Here is an 18,463-nt window from a genome sequence, read left to right as displayed (position 1 = left end):
ATACTAATCTCTCTCTAAACAACCCTACCCTACAAGGGGCACATTTATCGCAACACCGAGGGCCACAGTTTTTACGTTTCTCATGAGCCCCTGACTGCGATTAAACTTTTCCGCCAGACCTGGTGGCTATTGCCACCCGAAGCTCTCCTGCGCCGGGCGGTAATAGCCAATGTCTTCACTGACGTGCAATTTCAGTGCGACGGGCACCTGCTTTAGACGCGCCAAGCTTCTCGCCGCATCGGATGCTATCATCTCACGCCTGAAACCCGTGCCCGTCCGCGAGTAAACCCGGGCGCACCTTATCGAATCGGCTTGAAAATGTCTGGCAGTGGACGGGAGCGTGTGCTGCCCTTCCTCAGGTCACACCACAAGTGAGCGTGGGTGGCGAGGGGTAACACCCTAGCTCCATTGCAGGGGGATGCGGGGTGTGCGTGACAGAACCGGAGGTGCAGGGGTTTATACGGAGATTCTGTCCCATCCTGTCCAGACTCCACTCCCTGGTCTCTCGCCCTGCGCCCTCTCCCCATTCCGCATCTTCTCTACACGGTGCCTCTCTCTTATTCCCCTCCCACCTATCCCCCTTTCTTACTCTGCCTCCCACCTCCTGTATCCTTTCCTTCTCCCACCCTGTGCCTGTCTTTAAACTCCCATCCCTGCTCTCTCACAAGCTGCCACTTTTTCCTTCTCTCACCCCATGACCCCTCTCGTTAACCTCTTCCACCCCTCTCATTAACTCTGCCTGCCCCGCCCCCTTCCTACCTGCACATAACCCCGGCAGCGCGGAGGATCAAACCATCCTCAGCCGGCCCCCGCCGCGGCAGAGGAGGGAGGAGACGGGGGAGTCTCTGCCCGAAGTTGGCGGCGATCGCTGGCAGAGGGCAGCAGGATGCGCCGGTGAGCGGGAGCAGGCATGGGGCGAGCGGCCGGGCTCGGGGCGCTGCGGGCTCCGCTGCTGCTGCTGCTGCTGGCGGCTCAGCCGGGCTCCGCACAGGCAGGTAAGGAGCGGGGGGAGGGGATGCACCCGCTTCCCAGGTTAGCGGCGCTGGAGTAGGCGGCCATTCTGCCGGCTTTGCGCGCCGATGGCTTTCTTGCAGGGAGCCCAGCCCGATGCACCTGACGGAGGAGCGCCCGAGCGATAGGAAAACCGGAACTCACCGGGCTGGGTTTCAATGGGAACCCGATCTGCCTTTAGTGGCTTTTTTTTTGTCCTTGTCGGAGAGGTTAATGCACGGGTGCGTGGGATCGGTTTTGTTTACAGCCGAAAGGAGAACCTGAGGGCAGTTTCGGCCAGGACGGCAGGCGGCTGGTGCTCCGGGCTCGGCAGCAGCAGCCGGCATCGCGCTGGAGGCTGGAGGCAGGGCTCGCTGCTGCTGCCGGAGGGGGGGGGGGGGGATGAAAGGGAGCGGCCGGGCTGCGCCGCATCAGGAGGCTCCCGCGTACAGCGCTGCCCACTCCGGGTGGGTTTGTGGCGCGAGAGAGCGCGCACGTGGAAGGGGGGGCCCATTGAGAGGGCGGCACCCGCTGCACCTCTTGAAACGCTCGTCTCTGACGTAGCCGAATGGCATCAGCCGCGTCTGTGTGTGACGCGCCTGGGCTACGTCATCGGTCGCTGTGGAAGCGGCTCGCTGACGTCACCGAAAGGTTCCTCCAACGCCAGAAGATGTAAAAAAAAAAAATCCCTCCTTTCTTTAATAAATCCTGGCCATTTCTGTACTGGCTGCCTAGCTAAAAGCTTTTATGTGAATGATGGTTGTTGCCTATCAGTGAGGGTCAGAAATCACTCATCTAAGCATATGTTTGTATATTATACGTGGGGGGGCAATATTCAGTGGCATTTAGCTGGCTGTCTAGTGATATAACTCCTCATCTGTCTACAGTTTAGCCTGATCATGTACCTTCCAGGGTGGAGTTAAGTGAGCCAGACAAATTATCCAGCTAATTACAATATTTGCAGTTACCTTTACCAGGATAACTTGCCTAGCTCACTCTGCTCATGTTGCTACTTCTGCAGTTAACCGGATAAACTTTATCTGTCTAACTTTAAGATAGTTGAATATATTCAGCTGTGCCTCGGAATAATACACCATCAAAGTTAGGCAGGCAGTGGATGACTATTTACCCCCCCTAATTATTACATGTTGAAGTGATCTTTTCTTCTAATCCTTGTATACATCCCACGCTCTACAAACCACACGGCCAAGCTAATCAAATTCCCCTCACCAGCCAGGAGGGCTGGAAGGAAGTCTCCTCAGAGACCACCCCTGATAGAGGTCACTTCACAGGTAGCAGCGGTCTTCTCTCCAGCCCCGGGATCAAGGGCATGGCTTCCCTGGTGTGACTGACCGCAGCAATGCAAAGTGCTGCAGCTTGAGATTCTGGGGCCAGCCCCACAGGAATGACTTCAAATATAAACCACTTACAGCATCAGGGTCCCTGCCGTGTGCACTGATGGATAGGGGAGCAGTTTTCAAAAGGATGCAGCAGACACCCTAACCTGCAGACTTTTGTATCCGTTCTCGAAAGGAAGAAAGCAGCCACTGATATTGGCTCCTGCTTCTTCCGTGGATAGTTTTTCCCCATCCAAGCAAGATGCATGGTTTTGAAAATGTGAAACTGGAAGTGTTGTAGCATTCCCTGCCCTAACCCCCCCCCCCCCCCTTCCACTCACGGAGGGTAAAAGTCCGCAGAATTGTGGAACCACAGGGCGGGTGGGGCACTTTCAGGCAGTGGATTTAGGAAGGTAATTAGCCATGTACCTGTGTAACTGGCTTTTGAAAATTGCCCCACAAATTAGTGCTAATCTGAGTGTTATAATTATTTTGTGGCTTTTTTCTTGCCACCAGTAACAGAAGCATTTATTCCTCCCTCCCCGCATGCAATAATAGTCACTCATTCGGTATTACAGGGACTACTTCCTCACCATGGAGGTTGGGGGGGGGGGGGGATGCATACATTTCTGTATCTTCTAAAACAGAATCCACTTTAGGCTATTAGTTTTGGAGTTCATGGATGAAGAATATTCATCTCTACAGGTCCAAGGTAATCCAGAGTTAGAGACATATTGCCCACACTAAATTGTGCAGCGATTGTAAGGGCTCATGTGGTGAATTAAAGCAGAAGTCCAGCCCCCCCCCCCTGTAAATGTTAATTCTGTTATGAGGAGGAGACCTCTGGAAGGAAATACAGAGATTTCCCTAGTTCCTATTTAAAAAAAAAAACAACCCCGATAAAGTTAACATGGACCTCTGGTTATGAAATTACCTGGACACTTTGAGCTCCTCTTCTATACCCAGAAACAGAGAGGGGAAAAACAGACCCCCCCGAGAGGGATGTTTGAGACGGACATAAAACCCGGAGGGATGGATCGCCCTGTTAAAGTGGAGCTGGGGAGCCTTGAGGCAATTCTGTCTGCCGTGCTACATGGGACACTCAAGCAGCAGTGTCTGAGGCTATGAATGACCTAACGAGCAAGAGGCAGCCTTATATATTCAAGCATTTCATATATCATTGCTGAATTATATTGTCGTCTTAGCCCTCTGCCTGTCCTGTTTCTGCAACCCCATTCTGACATTAACTCTTCCTGTCAAGGTAGAAAATAATTCATTCTGTTTCGTGCAGTTAACTGTTACAGTTTCAGTGTGGGGACAATTAGCAAAGCATCCTAGCCGTGTCGCTGTGCTAATTGCCCCCAGACTGAAGGTGCATTGGAACGTCCACCATTATTGTAGGAGAGCGATGACAGTGCTGCACCAGATCTGCCAGTGCTTTATTTGTGTTCTGTGCAAGCTCAGTTACCTTTGTGCACGCTGTACCTCTTTCATAAAAGGCTCCTTTTATTAGGGATTTTTAAAGTCTAAAATGCTCGTGCAGGGGTTTAATCTGGTCCCCCGGAGGCAGGGTAACTTTTCTGTCCGGTGGACCCATCAGGTTCAGACTTTATTTCATACGGTCCTAGAATTTACCTGATTGAAATTCACCAGAACCTGATCAGTGGGCCATTGCTGCTGAAAGAAGTCCATTTTTGGCCTTCCTGCAGCGCTTACAAGCCCACAGGTACCTTGTACCCATAAATCTGCAGGTCAAGCTTTCCTTTGAAAATCCCATGGCTGCCGGTGCCACTGGAATTTCTTTTCATTCCAGGCCACTGGTCTATCCTTGCCCTACATCCTCAATGCTGCTTTCCCCTCCCACCCACCCATCCAGGAAACGTAAGTGCGTGGTTGACAGCATGGGTACTCTTCCCCACAAGGAGAGAGGCAAAATTTCAAAGGGGCTTTCTTTCAAAGGTGAGGCAGTCTGGGATGGACTGACCATACAGAGGCAGGCAGGGGGTTGGCAGCTGAAAGGAGCAGTAGCTTGCTGATTTTTGTGAGTATTGTGAAGAGAAAGCAATGGCCGGATTATGACTGTGAATAAATTCTAAGCATCGCTGTCTGTCTGTAACTTAAGTTTGTTAGAGGTTGTGGAGATCTTGTTTGTGTGATTCATTTGTTTATGATCCTGGTAATGGCTCTGAACTTGATGGACGCTGCAGGGGTAGTTCTAGAGGGAGCAAACAGGGCAGTTGCCTATGGCCCTAGCACGACAAGGGACCCTCTTGGCGATGCCAAGCGATGTCAGAGCTTCATGACATCAGGCATTGGCTGGGTCCCATTCTTTAATTACTGCTATGGGCCATTGTATATCCAACACTGGTTCTGGGGAGCTATACTTTGTCACAAAGGTATTATACAGTGGTAGGAGAAGAGCTGGAGGCACAAACATGACTGGATCATGAAGAACACCCAATAGATCAAAAAGTGTTAGTCCCGATGGATTGGAGTATTACTGGGGCTCGTCTGGTGGAGAATGCCACCAGTTTTCCCAGAGAGGATGATATGGCAGTGTTGGAGCCACAAACAATAGACATGGCCCAGAGGTTGTTTCAACACTGAGAAGAATCTCTGCCTCTCTAGAATGAAACAGGACACATTTCAGGGAACTTCACGGCCTGACTAAGAATTATCTGGTTCTTCTACTATTTTAGAGACATTTAGAGCCTCAGATACCGCTACTAACAGCTTATGTTTGAAATAATGTAAAGCTTTTGTTAATGGCTATTCAGGATTCAGAAAAGCAGAACATGGAAGATAAGGTTGAGCGGGAAGTGAAAGGCATGAAAGTTAAGGACAAGTCAGAAGTCAAGTTTTAATTTAAACAAATGTGATTCTTCAAAAGCCTGAGATCTTTTTTTTTTTTTAATTTACTTTTTATTAAATCTTTTCATTTTACAAAAGAAATACACAGCTCTGTATCATTGACTTATATATAAGGAAATTACCTTACATGTTGAAATTTAAACTTGATTATACATACTGTGAATTCTAGAAAAACATTTATTTTATTTATTTATATAAAAGTTTTTTTATATACCGGGGCACGTTAAAAACATCACCCCGGTTCACAGTGTAACGTAACGTAGCAACGGGCTTTACAATAATTTAGAGTAGATAAACATAGGTAAACATTATTTACATTTACAGCTATTCACAAGGTGTCAGGTCTTTAACTATTCACAGAGGTGTCAGGTATATGGTATTGGAGGGGAGAAGGAGGAAGGGGGTGTTGGGTTGGGAGGAGGAGGAGGGTGGGGGGGGGTACAGTGATGTGGGGGGGAAGAGGGGGGTAATGGTTGTTAAGTTCAGGGGGACGTGTCAGTCGAGGGTCGTATCTTTAGTCGGGGTATGCTAGTTTGAAGAGCCAGGTTTTCAGATTCTGTTTGAATTTTTTATGGCAAGGTTCCTGGCGTAGGTGGGGTGGCATTTTGTTCCATTGGGATGTGCCTGCTATAATGAATGATCTTTCTCTGATTGAGGCATGTTTGATGACTTTGGGGGAGGGTGTCAGGAGTTTGGCTTGAGGCTGTTTTCTAGTAGGTCTGGTTGTGTTGTGGATGTGGAGATGTTCAGGGAACCAGTACATGTTTTGGTTGTGAATGGCTTTTTGTATGAGGGTAAGGGATTTATAGATTATCCTGGAGTTTACTGGGAGCCAGTGTAGGGATTGGAGAACTGGGGTGATGTGGTCATGACGGTGAGTATTTGTGAGGATGCGGGCGGCAGCATTCTGTAGGAGCTGTAGCGGTTGAAGGGTGTTTTTTGGGAGACCTAGTAGGATGGCGTTGCAGTAGTCCAGTTTGGATAGGATCATGGCCTGCAGTACTGTTCGGAAGTCAGCAGTGTGTAGGAGTGGTTTGTTTCTCTTCAAGGTGTGGAGTTTGAAGAATCCGCTCTTTATGGTGTTAGATATGAATTTTTTGAGGTTAAAGTGGTTGTCTATCCATATGCCTAGGCTGCGGACGAATTGTGTGGGAGGGCAGTCTGGTGGGGAGGGGGAAGAAAGGCTGAGTGCGAGAATGCTGGGGGGAGAGAGGATGAGTAGTTCGGTTTTGTTGGTGTTGAGTGCTAGGAAGTTGTCGGTGAGTAATTTGTTTATTTCAGACAAGGCAGATTTCCAAGTTTTCATTGCGTTAGTGATAGAGTCTGTTATAGGTATGAGTATCTGTACGTCGTCTGCATATATGAAGTGTTGGATGCCCAGTTTGGAGAGCAGTATGCAGAGGGGTATGAGGTAGATGTTAAAAAGGGTAGAGGAGAGGGATGAGCCTTGAGGAACTCCTTGTGATAGCTTGACTGGTTTGGATTCATTGCGGCCGATTTTTACTCTATAGCTCCTGTCATGTAGGTAAGACTGCAACCAGAGAAGGGCGTTGTCTGTGATGCCAATTTCCTTGAGGCGCTTAATGAGTATGTTGTGATTAACTGTGTCGAATGCCGCCGATATATCTAGAAGTGCAAGTATATGGGGCTGACCTTTGTCCAGGGCTTTGAGTATAGTTTCCGAAAGGGAGATAAGTAGGGTTTCTGTGCTGTGGTGTTTACGGAAACCAAACTGGGAAGATGAGAGAATATTGTGGTCTTCTATGTATTCTGTAAGTTGTTTGTTAATTATTTTTTCGAGTATTTTGGAAAGGAACGGGAGGTTTGACACTGGGCGATAGTTGGCTGGATCAGTGGTGTCTAAGTCTGGTTTTTTGAGGATGGGTTTTATAATGGCTTGCTTAAGTTCTGTTGGGACTTGGCCCAGTGAGATAGATTTGTTCAGGACATTTGCGATGTGTTTGGCAATTGATGTAGGGTTTGAGATTAGTGTTATAGTGGGCAGATTGTCTGATGGATGATAGGCGGGTCTGAGTTTTTTGATAGTATTTTCAATTTCTAGTGTGGATGTGTTTTCGAAATTTGTGAGGGTGGTGTTTGAGGTTTGAATGGGTGTAATGGGATTGTATTGGTCATTTGGAGTATTGCTGGGAGTTGTTGAGATTGGGGTGAGGTGAGAAACGAGCCATAATGGTATGTACCTTAGTGTTGAAGTAGGATGCTAATTTTTCACATTTTGTTTCATCGTCGTGGTCAAGGTTGTGTCTGTCTGGTGCTGTGATAAGGCTGGTTACGTACTGGAAGAGGGCTTGTGGGTTGAACTGGAACTGGTGGATTCTTGCGGCATAGAAGTCTTTTTTTGCTTTTTCAGTGGCTTTTCTGTAGGTGTGTAGAAGGGCGCAAAACTGTGCTAGGATGGTGGGTATTTGGTTCCTCCGCCAAGATTTTTCAATTTTATGAAGGTCGAGTTTCATGGTTTTAAGTTCATTTGTATACCATGGTTTTTTATTATTTTTGTTTGGTTTGATTTCTTTGGTGTGGGATGGGCAGAGTCTATCTGCTATGTCTGCGGTGATTTGAAACCATGAAGCTGTGGCTGTGTTTGCGTCGGTGAGGTCTATGTTGGGGAGTTCTTTTGAGAGGGCCTCAAGGATGTCTTCAGTCTTACCTTTTTTGCGAAACGTTATTGTTTTTTTGGGTTGCGAAGGGGGGGGGGGGTGTATTTGATTGTGCAGCGTGTGTCTATTCGGAAGTGGTCTGACCAGGGGATGGGTGTACATCTGGGTTGGTCAGTTTGGATTGAGGAGTTGGTAAAGATGAGGTCGAGTGTATGCCCAGCCTTGTGTGTGGGTTCTGAGACATTTTGTTTGAAACCAAGTGCTGTCAGGATAGCTTCACAAGGAGAGAGGGGGTTGCGGTCTACGTGAATATTCATGTCTCCCAGAATTATGGCAGGCTTGGTGTTGTTTATGTGTTTAGAGGTGTATTCTATGAGTGGGGAGGGATTTTTTTCGAGAAGGCCAGGGGGGCCATAGATTAAGCAGAGTTGGAGGGAATCAGATTTGAATGTGCTGATTTCCAGTTTGGGGGGTGGTGTAATATTTTGGAGTGTGAGGTTGAAGTTCTTTTTGGCAGCCAGGAGTAGTCCACCTTTTTTTTTTTTTTTTTTTTTTGCTTCTAGGAATGGAAAATAGGCTGTATTTATCTGAGGACAGTTGGTTAATTAAGGGGGAGTCGGTATCCTTTAACCAGGATTCCGTGATGGCGCATGTGTCAGGGGCTTCGTCTGTGAGGATGGTCTTTTTTAGAATGGATTGAGCATTGAGTAGCAGAATGGAAAATGATAGCATGCCCAGGAGTTGTGTGAAGGGGGAAGCTATAATGGGGATGATTGATCTGTGTTGTTGTGTCATGTATTTGTGACTGGTCATTTTGTGGGGGGTGTAGAAGTGTTTTATGGTGGGAATAGGTTGTGGACTCATTATTGTAAAGAGTGTGGGTTTTTGCTCTTGTTTGTTGTTGTATGTAATGTGGGTGTTGATTCACTGCAGGGGGAGGGTTAGTATGGGGTGACGGGTGGATACGAGGATGGTTAAGGGGGGAGGAGGTGTAGATTCTGGTGGGATTGGGGGTTGTGTGGGGGCAAGTTATTGTAGTAATTACAGAAACTGGAAGGTAGAAATTGAGCAGTTATTGTCAACAAAAAAAACATAATTTCGAGAACAATATGTCTAATCCACCTTCTTTTATCCCCCATATATACTAAGGTGTGACTAAGAGGCCAGGAAGGTTCGTAGCTGGTCTGCCTGATTAAATATGTATCTGTTATTTTGATAAAGGACAATACACCTACAAGGAAAGCGTAAGATAAACTTAGCTCCTCGCTGCGTAACTTGTTCCTTTAATGTCAGAAATTCTTTTCTTCTTAGTTGAGTATTCAAAGACACATCAGGAAAAATCCTGATGGGATGACCATGAAAATTTAAACTCTGATATTTGAAATATAGTCTAAATATTATATCTCTTTGTGAGATATCTGCAAAATGGACCACTAATGTAGCTCGTGATTTTATTTCAGTATCTGAGGACTTTTCTAAAAGTTCTGATATATTTATATCATCTTTTGCCTCTTCCTGATTCTGTTCTGAACCATATCTCCCTTTAACTTGAGTAACATAGTATATCCTAGATATCACTGGCAGAGTATTTTCAGAATATTTCAAAATATTTATTAAGTAACTTTTAAACAACTCTCGGGGAGAAAGCAAGTGTGTTTTAGGGAAATTCAGCACTCTCAGATTGGTTCTTCTAATCTGATTTTCTATTTGTTCCAAATTTTCTATATGAATCTTTTCTGATTTGATCAGATTTAATTGTATTTTCTCTATCTCTTCAGTTTTTATACTCAAACTACTCACTGAATTTTAAGCCTGAGATCTTTAATCAGTGAATTTGTACATACAAGCTTTAGACTTGGCTTGCTTGCTAGACCTGAGAGGGATTTTGTGGGCTGCCCAAGAGAGAGAAGGTTACAGTTCTGTTGGCTGAGATACTGGGTATTCAGTTTGATGACCCACCAAAGATGGATAAATGTCTTACAGAACCCAACTAGTACAAGACCTATTTCTAAACACAAAGGGGCCTCTTCACAACAGCTCTCTCAGCGATGCTTTCAATCTGCGATCAAAGACTGGAAAATGGGACCGGCATTATTGATTTCCTGCTATACTGATACAGAACTGCTTATGTTTAGAAAGACACAAAAAACATCCTAATTTTGTGTTGGTCATACAATTCAGTCTTTTTCATAATGTTTCCAAAGCAAGGCAAATGCAACAGAAACAATTGTTTGTCATCTAAAGGCTGTTACTATTCTCTGCTAATGTCACAGTTGCTTTCTCTGACAGTAGATATGTATTTTTTTGCTTTTGATAATGCAAAATCCATTGTTGGGCATGAAGGTTCTGGAAAAACAGGACAATTCTGAGGAAGGGAAGAAGATTCAGATGCTTTCTTCTAGATCATTTCTTGGAGTAATCCTTGTACTATTGCACGCTGCAGCACTCTGTCGGGTAGGCAGGTATTGTGGTGCTGACTTCAGTGAGCTTATGATGATGTAGGATGGAGTTTCACACCTTCAGCTTGTTCTCTGCTTCAAGCTATTCTCAATATATTGCCTGCGTTACTTTGTTCTTTTTTTTTTTTTAACTTTTTAGCACCTCGTTTCTCCTCTTAAACTGAGAGTAAGGCCATATATTTAGAACAGGGAGGAAAGCTGAAAAAAGAATACTCAAGAGTCGAGTATTTTTCAGTGGACAAGAAGTTTGTGGTATTTTCCTGAAAGAGGGCAGAAAACAGGAATAACGTTAGGACATACGGCTTTACAGAAAGGGAGGCCTCCCAGAATTTAAGAGAGTATGGGATAAGCACAAAGGATTCTTAATCGCGGGGACGTGAAGGTAAAGGTGGAGATGAGGTGGATATGACAGCATTGGAAAACCGGTCAGCCTAGATGGACGGTGTGGTCCTTATCAATCATCCCATTCTCTGTCTGTGTACTCCTGTGACTGGTCTTCCTATGCATAGTATATATATACATTAATAAAAAGCAAGTTTATTTATTTATTTATTGTTTTTGTTATACTGAGTTTCATGATAGGCATCACATCAACCCGGTTTACAAATAACAAGGAGTGTAAAGCATAAGGTAACATAAAAAACAATATTTTCAATAAGAACCTTGAACTTTAAATACAGTGAATCAGAAAAAGGGAGAGGGAAAGTTACAAAAAACAAGGAAAATAAACTTGGGATGGAAGGGGAGAAATTGAACAGCACAATATTTACATTTCAGCCTATTGATACATTAGAATAGCAAGTGAAAAAATAAGACTATGAAACGGTACATAGGTAATCAAATGAATAAATATGACACAGTTGTGAATGGTAATAGTATGATAAATATTCAGCAGGAATTAGTGAGAGAGGGTTTGAGGTTGGTTGATTCGTGTTTACATTCCATTATTGCATACGAGTTAGTGCTAGTGAGAGGAGGTTTTATTCAAGGCTTGGAAATGCTTTTTTGAAAAGCCAAGTTTTTAGTCTTTTCCTAAATGTTAAAGAGCATGGCTCTTGTCTCAAATCAGGTGGGATCGAGTTCCAGAGAGCTGGACCTGCTGATGAGAAGGCTCTGAGACTCAAGGATTTATGTTGGTAGGTTTTGGCCTTTGGAATTTGGAGTGACTCTTTGTAGTGTTCCCTGATAGGCCTGGCGGAGGTGAATTTTTTAAGTGGTATTTGTAGGTCGAGTTGCGTGTGTTGGTTGATAGTTTTGTAAATAATGTTAATGGTTTTGTACATGATTCTATAGTGGATCGGAAGCCAATGGAGGTTTTTGAGAATAGGTGAAATGTGGTCAATTTTCCTGGAATTTGTAAGGACTCTGGCTGCAGAGTTCTGAACCATTTGTAAAGGTTTGGTGTAAGAAGCTGGGAGGCCTAATAGTAGTGAGTTGCAATAATCTAGTTTGGAAAAGATTATTGCTTGCAAGATTGTTCTGAAGTCCTGAGTGTGAAACAGCGGTTTTATTCTTTTCAGGATATGTAATTTGTAGAAGCAATCTTTGGTGGTTCGGTTAATGAATGTTTTGAGGTTGAGACAATTGTCTAGGATGGCTCCTAAGTCTCTTACGTGGGTTGTTTGAAGGAGTGTGGGTGGTTTAGAAAGTGTGTTATTGTTTTCCGGTGATATGAGCAGGAATTCTGTTTTCGAAGCATTGAGTACAAGGTTTAGACTGTTGAGGAGAAGTTTAATTTCTAATAGGCAACTATCCCAGTATTCCATTGTTTTTGAGATTGATTCTTTTATAGGGATTACGATCTGTACGTCGTCTGCAAAAAGGAAATGTTTCAGGCTTAATTTTGTAAGTAGTTGGCAGAGTGGTAGCAGGTAGACATTGAAAAGGGTGGGTGAAAGTGATGATCCTTGCGGCACTCCTCTATTAGAGGGGTGGTATTGGGATTCTTTATTATGAATTTTGACTCTGTATCCTCTGTTTTCTAGAAATGTTTTGAACCAGTTTAGTGTGGCACCTGTTAAACCAATGTTTGCCAGCTGTTTTAGAAGAAGGGCGTGGTTGACGGTGTCAAAGGCCGCCGAGAAGTCAAGGAGGATTAGTAAATATGCTTGGCCTTTATCAATACCAGAGAGTAGGTAGTCCATGAGTGAAATTAGTAGCGTTTCGGTGCTTGCGGCTTTGCGAAAACCATATTGGTTTGGGGACAGAATACTGTGGTCCTCTAGGTAGTTGGGTGTTTACCAGTTTTTCCATGATTTTAGCTATAAATGGTAGGTTGGAAATAGGGCGGAAGTTGTTGGGATCACATGCATTTAGATTTGGTTTTTTTAGCAGTGGCTTGATTGAGGCAGTTTTTAGGTCATCTGGGTAGATGCCATGTGATAAGGAGCAGTTTATAATATCTGCTAGGGTTTTTGCTATTGTGTCCGGGATAAGAAGAAGCATTTTGGTAGGGATTTGATCAAATGGGTGTGATGACGGTTTCATTCTTTTTAATACATTTTGTATCTCTGTGATTGTGATGGGTTCAAAGGCATTAAGCTGGATGTCTTTATTTTGGGGAAGATATGTGTTATCTGGAGCCGTAGTGTTTGGAATCAGCTGATTAAGGAGATCCGATATTTTTTTGTTAAAATGAAGAGCCAATTCGTCTGCTTTAGTCTGGGCTTGTTCGGGTGGTATATCTGGAGTGATAGGTTTAGTGAGGCTGGAAACGAAGGCGAATAGAGCTTTTGAGTCAAAGCTGAGATGATGAACCTTTCGGGCATAGTAGTCTCTTTTGATTTTCAACGTGGTACTTTTGTAAAGATGGAGTGATCGTTTGTAATCAGAGAGTGAGGCTGGTGAAGGGGCTTTGCGCCATTTTCTTTCTTTTTGCCGAAGTAATTGTTTGTTTTCGTAGTTCATCATTATACCAGGGATGTCGTTTGGATGTATTAGCAGACCTTGTTTTGGTTGTCAGTGGGCAGAGAGTGTTTGCTATAGATTTTGTTATTTTGGACCAGGATTGGAGGGCAGCGTTAGGGGTAGATACTTCAATGAGTGGTAGATCCGAGGTTAGAGCTTTACTTAGATGTTCCGAGTTGCAAGGTTTTCTGTATAGGAAAGAGGGTCTTGAGTTGAGTTTGGAGTCTGATCGAGGTAAGGAAAAGCTGGTGGAGATTAGAGAGTGATCTGACCATGGGACTTTTTTGCAATTTGGTTGTTTTGTAAGAGAAATACCAGTGTTTGTAAAGAGTAGATCGAGCGAGTGGCCTGCTTTGTGGGTGGGTTTATTGATTTGTTGTCTGAATCCCATCGCTGACAGTGCGGTGAGGAGGGCTTCACAGTTTGTAGAGAGGGGAACTTTGTCAACATGTAAATTGAAGTCACCCAGGATTATAGCAGGGGAGTCAAGATTGAGATGCAGAGTTATGGTTTCGATGATAGGAGAGGAGTCTGACTCTAGTAAGCCTGGAGGGGCGTAGACTAGCAGGATTTGGAGTTGTTCTGATTTGAACAATCCTAGTTCTAGTTTAGTTACTGTACTGATGGGGTGGTGTGAGAACCTTAAGGATTTTTTTGCAGCTAGGAAGATACCCCCTTCACTTGCAGCAAGTGAAGGGGGTATCTTCCTAGCTGCAAAAGTGAAGGGGGTATCACTTGCAGCAAGATACCCCTTCACTTGCAGCAAGTGAAAAATTCTCTTCATATTACTGCAGGGAGAGTGGGATTTTTTTTCTCATTTAAATAAATACATTTAGAAAGTGGTATTGGGATTTACAGTAAATCCAGCTTGGTGACAGGGATAAGGCAAATACACCACACATGATGAAAATTGCAGTTTATAAAAAACCATATAGAGATGTATAGAATGGCGGTATCTTTTCTGTATGTGAAATGTGAATACGCCACATTATTAGAAGGAATTTTTCAGCACATTAATTGCACAGTCTGCACATGACTGCCCCACATTTCAAACGCAGAGCACCTTAATGCACCTAAAAATGTTTGAGTTTAGCAGCTGGAACAGCCTGGGGTTCTAGTCCAAGGAGAATTGAATGCATTCATCATCGTCTTTCCCCACGCACAAGTTGTTTGTTTTTTGTTTTTTTTTTTTTTTTTGCATTTCTGTGATTTACGATCCCAGAAGTTCCTTATCTTTAAAGCTGCTTTGTGTTAATTAGGGAGAGGGAGTGATGCCGGTCCACAGGCGCTGACTGATCGTGTTTCAGGATACGAGGTGACAATCCCTCGCTGGCTGACGAGGAGTAACTCGGGGAGCAGCACAGAGGACAAGGTGAAACCGCATACTGTGTGCAAAGAGTCTAGTTCATCTTTAACTGTCATTAAAATCAGGTTTTCTTATTCATACCAACTCAGCTTACTATATATATATATATATATATATTTATTTATTTTTTTAATTATTTTACTTCTGGTTCTGAAAAGCAGAAGGAAAGCAGTGAAAAAATGCCTCCCTGTTTTAAGGAGAAAATGACAAAATCTGATGTGAGAGTTTGTGACCGGGATTTACCTGATTATGGTTGAATCCCTTGTGGGTGCTTCTATTTTCTTTTTTTTTCCCCTCATTCAGCCTACGTTTATAATTTTCTCCTTTTCCCTGGAATGGGCAACACAAAGTCTCTTGATGGCTATGAGGGCTGGAGGGAAATCTCCCACCCTCAGCACCGCTCTTTGGTCAGCTGGGGGGTCATTGCACCAGAAGCTGCTGTCCTGCCTCCCTCACTCCTCAGCATGCTTGGATCCCTGTCGAGCAGGAAACTCATACTCGAGAGTCCTGTATCACGGCGTGCAATGCCTGTGTCCGCATCACCAGGCTGGCTGAAAACTGGAGTTAGCTCCTCGCTTGCCTTAATTCCACATGAGGTCATTCGAGGACGCCCCTGTGCAGTACAGAACACTGTCAGGTTCCGGTTACTGTCATCTTCTCTACCCTGTCAAGAGGGCTGGTAACTGGAAAACTTCTACCATATCATTAATGTCTGAACTGGGGCTGCAGTGAAGAATAAAATCATAAACAGAAGGGCATTCTCTAAAGGCACATTGATATTCTTTCTGGTGACATTTGCATATAATACACTGTTCCCAAGTGTGTCGGAGAGAATCCGAGCATGCTACACTGGGATTGTCTAAAGAATAGGGGACATTTCATTGCATGACCTATCGGTAGTCTGCACTGTTGCCATGAATTACTGCAGCAAGGAATATTATTAATAGGTTCACGGTTGCAACTTTAATCTAAAGAGTGCAACTGGAAATCTCTCTGCAGTTGGGCTAAACCAGAAAGTTCATTGCTTTAATTAGATGGCCCGCCCTTCCATCACAGTAATGTGACGTTGCTAAATAGCTTTCCTATATAGACCCAAAAGGGGCGATTTTCAGTACCCTGTGTAGCTGCAAAGTACAGGATTACTTTTACCACGTACCTGCAGCTCGTTTTTCTTAGAGAAACTACCTAGGTAGTGAGTGCAAAGTACAGACACTAAACGTTCCCGCATGCTTTGCACCTGATATTTGTGTGGGCAGACGAGGAGGGGCACCAAAATTGCACTCATATTTGGCTTTTTTAAATCCCATATATGCATGCCATGTTCCTCCATTCACCTAAACTTATCATCCCCGGGAATGCCTCCCTAAAACCCGGCTCGAAGTGCTGCACGTGAATCACGGAAGCCCCCTATGTACTTTTAGTGGGGGAGAGGCCTGCAATTGCCCTCAAATATGGGACAGAGCCTTTTGGGGAAGATTTGACTTCTTATGGCCATGTGTGTTTTCCTTGTAACCTGCCCTGGCCTCTGGAAGGGAGGGTAACAAAGGTTTTAAATAAATAAATAAAATCTGCATAAGGGTTTTATTTTCTGTAAAATGCCAAGTGGCCAAATCTGTTCCAGCCTTTCCCAGTCTGCATACGACTGTAGGTAGCCAGGAAAGGTTTGACTCAGCTCTTACACAGTGAGTCTTAAGTCTCTGCCTGTTGGTTGCTGTGAGGTCCTCCTTCAGTTTGGACACTAATTTCTTTCTTGTGCTAATGCACTGCTGTAATTCTGGGATGTCTGCTATTTATAGGTAACACACGGTATCTTGCATTCATTTAGCATCCACTCCGGGCTCAAATCCAGGTAACAGCAGAGGGGAGAGATCTCGTCTTAGACATTGAGAAGAATGAGTAAGTACGGTATATAATATTCTATAATAGTAGAATGAGTAAGTACGGTATATATATATATTCTATAATAGGAAAGAAATAGGAAGGATTTTGGCACAAGCAAGTTAGATGTAAAGCATTATAATAAAGCAAACCAAAGAGAATTTGAAAATAAACTTGCCAGTAAGGCAAAAACTAAAAACCACATAAGAAGCCTGTGAAGGAGTCACTCAGACCATTGGATGACCGAGGGTAAAAGGGGCGTTCAGGGAAGACAAGGCTGTTGCAGAAAAACTAAATTAATTCCTTGTTTCAGACTTTAATAAAGTGGATGTTCTGGAGATACCTTTGCCAGAAAAATTCTTGGAGGGTGACTATTCAGAGGAACCAAATCAAATCACAATGGGCCAGGAAGATGCAATAAAACAAACTGACAAACTAAAGTGTAACAAATCACCAGGACCAGATGGTATATAACCCAGAGTTCTGGAAGAACTAAAAAATGCAATTGCATTCTTATTACTAGAACGTCTCATTCAAATTAGCTATGATACCTCAGGATTGGAGGGTGGCTAATATAATGCCTATTTTTTTAGAAAAGGGCTCCAGGGGTGATCCAGAAAACTACAGACTGATGAGCCTGACATCACTGCCAGGCAAAAAGATAGCAGATAGCCAATAATTTTGTTCTTCAGACTATCTGGATAGGAAAAGACTAATAGGGCAGAGCCAACATTAATTTAGCATAGGGAAGTTTTGCCTTATAAATTTGTTAGATGTTTTTGAAGGGGTTAGCAAATATGTTGACAAGGGTGAATCAGGTGATATCTCAAAAAAGATATAATTGCGATGGAGAAGGTACAGAGAAGGGCTACCAAAATGATAAGGGGAATGGAACAACTCCCCTTGAGGAAAGACTAAAGAGGTTAGGACTTTTCAGCTTGGAGAAGAGACGACTGAGGGGGGATGTGATAGAGGTGTTTAAAATCATGAGAGGTCTAGAACGGGTAGATGTGAATCTGTTATTTACTCTTTCGGATAGTAGAAGGACTAGGGGACACTCCATGAAGTTAGTATGGGGCACATTTAAAACTAATCGGAGAAAGTTCTTTTTTACTCAACGCACAATTAAACTCTGGAATTTGTTGCCAGAGGATGTGGTTAGTGCAGTTAGTATAGCTGTGTTTAAAAAAGGATTGGATAAGTTCTTGGAGGAGAAGTCCATTACCTGCTATTAAGTTCACTTAGAGAATAGTCACTGCCATTAGCAATGGTAACATGGAATAGACTTAGTTTTTGGGTACTTGCCAGGTTCTTATGGCCTGGATTGGCCACTGTTGGAAACAGGATGCTGGGCTTGATGGACCCTTGGTCTGACCCAGTATGACATTTAAATTTAAAAAATTTAGTGTATCTGGACTTCAAAAGACGTTTGGACCGGTGCCTTTCAATATATTTTGATCTGGAAAGGAATACGACGAGCGAGGTTATCAAATTTGCGGATGACACAAAATTATTCAGAGTAGTTAAATCTCGAGGATTGTGATAAATTGCAGGAGGACCTTGCAAGACTGGAAGATTGGGCATCCAAATGGCAGATGAAATTTAATGTGGACAAGTGCAAAGTGATGCATATAGGGAAAAATAAACCTTGCTGTATTTACATAATGTTAGGTTTTATGTTAGGAGTTACCACCCAGGAAAAAGATCTAGGCATCATAGTGGATAACACATTGAAATCGTCGGTTCAGTGTGCTGCGGCAGTCAAAAAAGCAAACAGAATGTTAGGAATTATTAGGAAGCAAATGATGAATAAAACAAAGAATGTCATAATGCTTCTGTATCGCTCCATGGTGAGACTGCACCTTGAGTACTGTGTTCATTTCTGGTCGCTGCATTTTAAAAAAGATATAGTTGCACTGGAGAAGGTACAGAGAAGGGCGACCAAAATGATAAAGGGGATGGAACAGCTCCCCTATGAGGAAAGGCTAAAGAGGTTAGGGCTGTTCAGCTTGGAGAAGAGACAGCTGAGGAGGGATA

General features: G+C 43.8%; 1 protein-coding gene across 1 annotated transcript in view; it reads left to right on the top strand.

The window, feature by feature from the left end:
- Positions 1 to 816: 816 nt before the first annotated feature.
- ADAM19 (ADAM metallopeptidase domain 19) overlaps positions 817 to 18,463 on the top strand; it is a 55,671-nt gene continuing 38,024 nt past the window's right edge. Inside the window, exons 1-3 of the mRNA XM_029583447.1 lie at positions 817 to 995; positions 14,442 to 14,554; positions 16,374 to 16,444. Coding sequence (XP_029439307.1) covers positions 16,441 to 16,444 — 4 coding nt within the window. The 5' untranslated portion in view covers positions 817 to 995; positions 14,442 to 14,554; positions 16,374 to 16,440. The remainder of the gene's footprint in view (positions 996 to 14,441; positions 14,555 to 16,373; positions 16,445 to 18,463) is intronic.

The sequence above is a fragment of the Rhinatrema bivittatum genome, chromosome 18, assembly GCF_901001135.1.
Source record: "Rhinatrema bivittatum chromosome 18, aRhiBiv1.1, whole genome shotgun sequence".
Classification (NCBI taxonomy): Eukaryota; Metazoa; Chordata; class Amphibia; order Gymnophiona; family Rhinatrematidae; genus Rhinatrema; species Rhinatrema bivittatum.
The sequence above is the reverse complement of the archived record's forward strand: the minus strand, read 5'-3'. Positions and strand labels throughout refer to the sequence as shown.